This window comes from Gouania willdenowi, chromosome 16 (genome assembly GCF_900634775.1).
Source record: "Gouania willdenowi chromosome 16, fGouWil2.1, whole genome shotgun sequence".
NCBI lineage: Eukaryota > Metazoa > Chordata > Actinopteri > Blenniiformes > Gobiesocidae > Gouania > Gouania willdenowi.
Window position 1 is genome coordinate 2,882,003 of NC_041059.1, and position 9,073 is coordinate 2,891,075.

Here is a 9,073-nt window from a genome sequence, read left to right on the forward strand (position 1 = left end):
TTTGATTGAAAAGTTTTGTTTGAATAATAAGGACACAAATCTGTCTTCATAAATGATAAAATAAAAAGCTAAATAAATAAACGAAAATGAATTCTACAAAATGCTTCAAAAACTAACACGAGTTATTTAACATTTAAAAACAGAAGAAGAAAAATGAAAGAATTCATTAAAAATGCTGACTGTTGTGGTTTACCTTTATTCTGAAATGATGAAATGCAGGATACATGTAGCTGTAGTTCCGGGTATGTCCTGCAGGAGGCACTGCGGTGCTTCTCCTTCTCCTCACAGGGCGTCACGGAGGTTCCCCGGTATTAAAGGCGGAGCCGCCGGAGGAGGCTGCAGAGACTCTCCGGGAATCACCGGGAGAGGAAGAAGAGGAAGAAGAGGAAGAAGAGGATGGAGAGAGCGTGCGTCTGCGCGTGCGTGAGTGTGTGAGATCAAACTGGAAGTTCAGCTCCAAACAGCGTTTTTATCCTCCTGCAGCAGGTGAGAACTTCCTCTGTTTGTCCTCATATTTACACATTTATTTACTTGATTCTAGACTGGTTTTATATTGGTTTTATACTGATTTTATATTGGTTTTATACTGATTTTGGGCTGAATTTACCACAGAATTCTGGACTGGTTTTTATACTAATTTTATACTGGTTTTACGGTATTTTGGTTTCATACTTGTTTTGCACGGAATCCTTGATTTTTTAAAAAACTGGTTCTGAAATTTTTTTTTGAATTAGTTTTGCACAGATTTCAGGACCGGCCTTAAACTGGTTCTAGACTGGTTTTGTTCCTTTTTGGTGAAGAACTGGTGGATTGATCTTTGCTCACCTGGTTTGTGGAGCAGATAGAAGTCTGGATGTTCTCTGTGTTTGAATAAAAACCATCAACAGTGTGAAGGTGGACTATGAAGATCCTCGTGAAGGTAAATGGATGAGTTAAATCTGTGAGAGATGAAACCTGACTCGGATCTTTAGTGCTGTGTCAGCAGAATGACTTCTTGCTCATGAGTCAGACATTTGATCTGAGATGAAAGTGATGATGATGATGATGATGATGATGATGATGATGATGGGAAGGCTGAAACACCACTTTATTATTGTGTCAAAATATGTCAAAACCAGTTCATCACTGTGTCAAAACAGTTTAAACAGTATAAACCAGTTTAAGCCCAGTATATGCCAGTTTACACAGTATAAACCAGTGTAAACCTGCAGTTAAAGCCCAGTATAAACCAGTATAAACCAGTTTAAGCCCAGTATATGCCAGTTTACACAGTATAAACCAGTGTAAACCTGCAGTTAAAGCCCAGTATAAACCAGTATAAACCAGTTTAGGCCCAGTGTGTATCAGTTTAAACAGTTTAAACCATGTGTGAGCAGATAGTTTGATTGTCTTTGTGTCTATGCAGCACCATAACTTATAAAACCAGTGTAAACCAATATGAACCATGTGTAATCTGGTGGTCTCTGTGTACTGGTAGCCTCACCATGTCTGATATCTACGAGGCGGCGGCCAACAGCCTGGGTCTGTTCAGCAGCTCCTGTTTGACGAAGATTGAGCTCAGACTGACCTGTAAGAACCTGTCGGACCGCGACGCGCTTTCTAAACCGGATCCTTGTTTCATCCTCAAGATGAAGAGCCACGGACAGTGGATGGAGGTAGGTCGCCATGGCAACACGCTGGTTTGGACTGGACGGTGACTGGTTTTGGGTTTTGGACTGGATGGGGACTGGTTTTGGGTTTTGGACTGGACGGTGACTGGTTTTGGGTTTTGGACTGGATGGGGACTGGTTTTGGACTGGATGGGGACTGGTTTTGGTTTTGGACTGGATGGTGACTGGTTTTGGTTTTGGACTGGATGGTGACTAGTTTAGGACTGGGTAATGACTGGTTTTGTATCTAGTTTTGGACTGGATGGTGACTGGTTTTGGACTGGTTGGTGACTGGTTTTGGACTGGATGGGGACTGGTTTTGGTTTTGGACTGGTTGGTGACTGATTATTTTCCCACTGAAGCGTTCACTGGCTTTCACAGTGTGACTCTAAGACTCTAAACTGCAGTATTTTTCACTCACAGTTTCTTTTCTCAGGCTGAATATTGGACTGTGTTTCTCTCCTAGAGGGTGGTGGTGATTTCATTAGGACCCGTCAGCGCTACAGGTCATTTCCTGTGCGGCTCGTCTCACTGTCATCTGAGCAGAACAAGCTGCTCTGATGCCTTCAGGCGATCACAAACTCAAAAAGCCACTCGCATCCCTGACGGAGGAAAACACATTTTTAGAAAATGTCAGAAAAAAAGCGGATTGTTGAAAGAAGTTGGAACATTAACTATGTTCCTTCACAGTCACAGAGGAAGATATTTACTGACTGCAATACATGAAATGCAAAAGATTTTGACATTGTTTGGAGGAATAAGAAAGGATTTGGTGCATTTTTGCACATTTAGAAGTGAATCAGATCTTTTCCTTTTTCTGCTCATTCAATGTAATGCCAATCAAAAACAACAAATAAAATATAAACTGAATTAGTCCAGCAGATAGGTCAAAAAGATGTTCATTCTGGAAGAAAGCATGAACATTTGTACATGGGTGTTTTTGAATATGCTGAATCCGTATTGCGAATTTCAATCTTACTATAAATTTGGTTCTATTAGACATAGAAACATGATATTTGTGGCAAAATGAATTGAAACATTTTTTACATTCATTTAAATATCAATCAGATATCTATATCAAAAGTCTGAGTTTAATCATTGTACGTGTTGGCAAGCACATCATCAGATTAATGCTTATGCATGCACCAGGATCACAATGGATATAATCTTCCTGAGAAATAAATGAAAATAGAAATATTAATTCATGTTTTTATGGGGATTTAAATCAAATCGTTCACCCTTTCAAAAGGAATCTTTGTCATACACAGTTGTAGCTGCAAAAAAATTCACAATTTCACCCTTTCCATTTGTAAAGTGTTGTGGTGGCCATCTTATATCTTTAAGATGTTTCATGACAATTCTTCTCCCAAAAAACCTACATTTTGCCTTGGCAATATGGTTGGCTGCCATCTTGGATTTCTTGATTGTGAGTGGGATCTATTGGTTTACCAGCGTGGATCCCATTAAAAATGGATTCAAATACTCAAAAACATCCATGTTCAAATTTTCTCTCTTTCTTCCAGTCGTGAACATCTCAGCTGCCAGGCTAAATTGTTTTGTCAATAAATAAAATGTATTTATCCTGGTGTAATTGTAGTTTTGCTCTAAGATTCCTCCGACAGTTTCCTCCTATCAAACGCGGTCTTGTTTTTTCCGCAGGTGGATCGGACGGAGGTGATTCGGAGCTCCGTGAACCCGACCTACTCCAAAGTTTTCACCCTGGACTTTTATTTTGAAGAGGTGCAGCGTTTGCGCTTCGAGCTGTACGACATCAACAGCAGCTACAACGGGACGAAGGAGGCCGACTTCCTGGGATCAGTGGAGTGCACGCTGGGCCAGGTGAGTGCACGTGTTACCAGCTGGTTCTGGCTAGTGATCCAGGTAGAACGTACACAGGCAACTGGCGGTACGTGGGCTACATGCAGTCCTCGGACTGATTTTTGTACGGACCCCAAAGTAAACGTATATAATGACTTCAATGATGAAGAACATGACAAAATTAATCCAAAAACACAAGACGACTTCAAAATATAGAAAGATAACAGAAAAACATACAAAACAACAAAAATACACAAAAAGACGATAAATTATGCTAAATGTCAACAAAAACATTCTAAATGACTCAAAAAACACAGAAAACAACACAAAAAGAAACATAATATACAAAACAACAACAAAATTACATACAAGACTCCAAAAACAAACAAAACACCAACCAAAACAGAAAAATAACAGAAAAACACACAAAATGACAACAGAAATACACAAAATGACTTATAACGCACACAAAAACATGCAGAATGACTCTTAAAACACATAAATAACAGAAAAATGCACAAAATGTCAACAAAAATGCACTAAAATACTGGAAAAACCTTAACACACAAAATGCGAAATAATATACAAAACAACCACAAAAACACACAAATGCTTTGTTGTTTCCTGTGTTAATGCTCTGATTGGTCGTTATTCTAAATGCTAAACGGGTGGAGAGAGTTTACATCCTATTTTTTTATTCTGTGTGTTTTTACTCGATCTAAGCGACGCCATTAGGCACACTTTCAGAGAACGACACGTGCCGTCCCGGCTGTGGACGTTTGTCTTTGTGTTTTACTAGTTTGTTCACCTGGTTTTTCCCTCTCGTTTCAGGTGCGTTGCCCTCTCTGTTTCCTGTCCTCTTGTTGTCCTGCTGTGCTCCGCCCTCATTGTCTCCACCTGTCTCCTCATCTCTGTGTATTTCAGTAGCAGCCCAGTCTCCGTCTCTCCTGCTTTTATTTCTGTCCCACGTCCTGTCCAGCTCGTTTTTATGTACAAACTTTCAAAATAAAAGCTTTGATTTTTTTCACGCCTATGCCTGAATTTGTGTTTTAAAGGAGTCTGTTTGTTATTCACGTCTCCCTCAGTGTAATAATGAGTGATTTGTGCTGAAGTGAATGAACAGGTGTTTGATCTGCAGAACAGCAGCCCTCCAGGTTTGAATCCAATGCAGAAAGTTGATGCATGAGTCGTCAAAAAGACAAAAAGTATAAAAATGATGTGACCAAAACGGCAGCTTTCTCACGTTTATTTAAAGGTCCTACATGACCATTTTAACTAATAAGTGGACGTGATATCATAGCCCCGGCCTTTGACCCTTTGACTCCAGTCCTGCTAGCGCTGCTACATGCTAAGCTAACCCAAACAATGCACTGGTCTGAGACATTATAGGAGGAAATACTGTACAATAAGTGGAAATACACACAACATGTTTGGAACGAATATGAATAAAATCTCATGAAATCGTAATTTTATGAGCTAAAAGTAATAATATTTCAAGAATAACATAATATTTCAATAATAAAATCGTAATTTTATGAGGTTAAAGTCGTAATATATATAAATGTGTTAGTAATATTTGAGGATAATAGGAGTGTTAATCTATAAGTGTCCGGGTGTGAAGGAGCGAAAGAAACATTGATTTTAGTCACTAATCAGCAGTGGGAATAGATGAAGAATAAATAACCAGACATATACAGTATGTAGCAATATTAGGCTACGATGTTCACGTCTGGAAGAAAGCATGAACATGAGTGTTTTTGAGTATTTGAATCCATTTTTAATACGATCCACGCTTTTAAACCAATGATTCTCACTCAAAATCAAGAAATCCAAGATGGCCGCCATCCATATGACTCGTTTGGATATTTTGTCATAACTTTGGTTCTATTTGACAAAAAAAACAGGATCTCAGTGGTGAATTGTAGGTTTTCTGGTTCAAGGAATTCAATAATATATCTTAAAACACCGTAAATTTTATCCAGAGCAAGATCCAAGATGGCCGCTATCCGTACTGCCAATTTAGATATTTTGTCATACATTTGGTTCCGTTAGACGTAGAAACATGATCTTTGTGACAAAATGTAGGTTTTTGGGGCAAAGGATTGCCATGAAACAGCTTAAAATACTGTAAATTGCATCCAGAGCTAGATATAAGATGGCCACTACAACACTTTACACCAGTAGCGGAACAAATCAGAGCCGGGCCGGGGGAGGGGCAAATGACTGGGCCCTTTAAACCCAAATAATAAAGCTCGTGATAACATAATTTTACAACATACATTATGAAGTCCATCAAACGAACATGAAGTATAACAAAACAAGAGAACAACAACAACATTAGGATGGTCATTAACATAAATTCAAAGTAGTTCAGCACCACGGATAGCGACACTTTATTTTATTGTACAGTAAATAGTTGGTAATAAGTAGAAAGCTCTTCACCTGAGGACGTGGCGTTTATTTAAGGAAACTCACTTTAAGTACAGGTGAACGATTGAGAGACACATGCAGCGTTCCTGAAAACAAGTGGTCATCTGATGTTTGCTCCTGGAGCGATGTTCAATGACCAGATATTTATACATATCTGATAGAAAAACCCAGTGTAGAAATGAAAGAAAAGCATTAAGTCTCTATAACTGTTATGAACGGGCAAGTAGGCGGGCTTCTGGATCCTGTTAACAAAGGTTTCTGTGTATTCTGATCAGTTTCAAAGGATGAGTTTCCATGTCTACATTAAGTCTCCTCCTCACTGCTCCACGTCTGCATATCAGTCCATTTACAGCTTTTCATGGTCACTTTTTACTGGATCCAGACTGAGATAACGCTCCGTCTGCTCCCGTGCACCATCGTCTCAACAGTTTGGTTGTTTTGCACTGAGCCTGAGCACGCATGCACCTAATTTAGTATGTATACGTCACACAAAATCAGTCTTTATAACCTCTGTACAAATCTGCATGATGAGTGACTGCCTATACTCTGAGGGCCTCTGGGCACAAGTCATGGAGGGCCCGCCTTCTCCAGCTCCCATGAACCGGCAACCAAGAAAGCTCAGCAGTTCTCATACTGCTGCTCATGTATCAACGATCCTGTGAATTTGTAGTGTTTCTGAAAGAGAACCATTGGTTCACCAGCGTGGAACCAATTAAAAACACCCATGTACACATTTTCATACTTTCTTCCAGAAGTGAACATGTTTTAGACAAAAACTGCTGCTAAAATGGATTAGTGGCAATAATAAGACATTACTGCCACATCAATGGTATGCTTTGAGAAGATCACAGAAGCTGATTTGTTCATGGGACAGGTGTGTGTGTGTGTGTGTGTGTGTGTGTGTGTGTGTGTGTGTGTGTGTATATGTGTGCGTATGTGTGTGTGTTTGTGTGTTTTGTATATATTTGTGTGTGTGTGTGTGTGTATGTATGTATGTGTGCGTATGAGTGTGTGTTTGTGTGTTTTGTATATATTTGTGTGTGTGTGTGTGTGTGTATGTATGTGTGCGTATGAGTGTGTGTTTGTGTGTGTATATATATATTTGTGTATGTGTGTATGTGTGTGTGTAAATATATATGTGTATGTGTGTGTGTGTGTTTGTGTGTGTATATATATATTTGTGTGTGTGTGTATATGTGTGTGTAAATATATTTGTGTGTGTGTGTGTGTGTGTATATGTGTGTGTGTGCGTATGTGTGTGTTTGTGTGTTTTGTATATATTTGTGTGTGTGTGTGTGTATGTATGTGTGCGTATGAGTGTGTGTTTGTGTGTGTATATATATATTTGTGTATGTGTGTATGTGTGCGTATGTGTGTGTGTTTGTGTGTGTATATATATTTGTGTGTGTGTGTATATGTGTGTGTAAATAAATTTGTGTGTGTGTGTGTATGTGTGTGTAAATATATTTGTGTGTGTGTGTGTGTGTGTGTGTATATGTGTGTGTAAATATATTTGTGTGTGTGTGTGTGTATATGTGTGTGTAAATATATTTGTGTGTGTGTGTGTGTATATGTGTGTGTGTAGATCATCTCTCAGAGGAAACTCTCCAAAGCGTTGCTGAAACCAGGAGGAAACGTTGGAAAAGCAATCATCACGGTGAGCTTCAGCTCTTTGTCACCGTCACTATCATCCATCATCATTATCCATCCTTTCGTCATCCATCATCATTATCCATCCATCCATCCATCCATCCATCCCAGTCACTGGTTATTCACACATGATGAACTCAGTGTGTTTTTACTAAAGTTAATCAGTTTATACTATTCTATTCAACAAATGCTAATTTCTAATTTCTTGCCATTTATCAAGCATGCATATTTAGCCGGCACGTTCGCAATTAAATTAATTGGTCCCCGACACAATTAAAATCTTTATTTTCTTCCAGAATAGTCTTTTAATTGATTTAGTCATTTCACCAGGGATTTAAAACTTAAGGTGTAAGGAAAGCAGATGGTCTGTAGATGTGAAGTTGGAGGAAGAGTCAGGCCCGAGCGCCATGAGCTGGCGAAGGGCCTCTTGGTCTCGTAGTGGCCACATTACGAGGGAAGGGGTGGATGCAAACGCTTTCCGAAAATGTATAGTTCACGGTACTCAAAAAGGTGGAAACATTGTTATTGTGCTATAATATTTTTCTTTCCTGTTGTCAGAACCACTGAACCAAACAAAATTATATTGCGCGCTTCTCTAATTTCTGCCTATTTATTTAAATTTGACACGCCAGCGCCCCAAATATGCCAAAAATGCATTACGAGATAGGAATTGTCAAAAAAATTAATTCATCATGCAATCATGAAAATTGACACAGAAGTAGATCATGACAAGACAAGTAAGAATTATTAATAAGACCACGCCAAAAAATACACAGGAAGTCCAGAATCTACAATTGAAAATTGAAAATTCCATTGTATTTTAACGCATTTCTCCTAGGGCTTTGACAAAATATTACATTTGCACATACAAACTCCGATTTGCATCAAATGTGAATCAGCTGTTAAACTCCCGGCCCTAAACCAGCTCAATGTGGAAAAACAGACATTGGCGTGTTAGCGCCCCCTACAGAGTGAAGAGAATTTAATAAGGGGGAAAAATCTAATCAAAAATGTTTGTAATTTTTCACAAACTTCTGTTTTGGCCTCTCAATCAAAAAATATAATGATTTTTATCATGTTATCGAGATTCTCTCCAAACTTTAACACATTCCTCCTGGAGCTGCTACTACTACTACTACTACTACTACTACTACTACTACTACTACTACTACTACTACTACTACTACTACTACTACTACTACTACTACTACTACTACTACTACTACTACTACTACTACTACTACTACTACTACTACTACTACTACTACTACTACTACAGCGTTGTTGCTGGATATGTTAGAACAACAAAAATAAATATGTCTAAGTTTATATCTCAATAGTACATTTCTGTCTAAACAAATCAATAATAATGCATTGATAGTATAAAATTCACTGATATATAATGTCTTTGTATGAACTTGATGGCACAGCGAAGGCAGTGCAGCAAAAGCAAGAGCCGTTTATTGCCGCTTGCGGCTATATTTAATCATTATTATGCTCTGTAAGAAAATAACATTTATTTATTT

General features: G+C 38.5%; 1 protein-coding gene across 1 annotated transcript in view; it reads left to right on the top strand.

The window, feature by feature from the left end:
* The first annotated feature begins 328 nt into the window (after positions 1 to 328).
* Positions 329 to 9,073, top strand: part of cpne4a (copine IVa) — a 31,431-nt gene continuing 22,686 nt past the window's right edge. The window contains exons 1-4 of the mRNA XM_028470221.1: positions 329 to 486; positions 1,478 to 1,655; positions 3,309 to 3,488; positions 7,483 to 7,554. Coding sequence (XP_028326022.1) covers positions 1,485 to 1,655; positions 3,309 to 3,488; positions 7,483 to 7,554 — 423 coding nt within the window. The 5' untranslated portion in view covers positions 329 to 486; positions 1,478 to 1,484. The remainder of the gene's footprint in view (positions 487 to 1,477; positions 1,656 to 3,308; positions 3,489 to 7,482; positions 7,555 to 9,073) is intronic.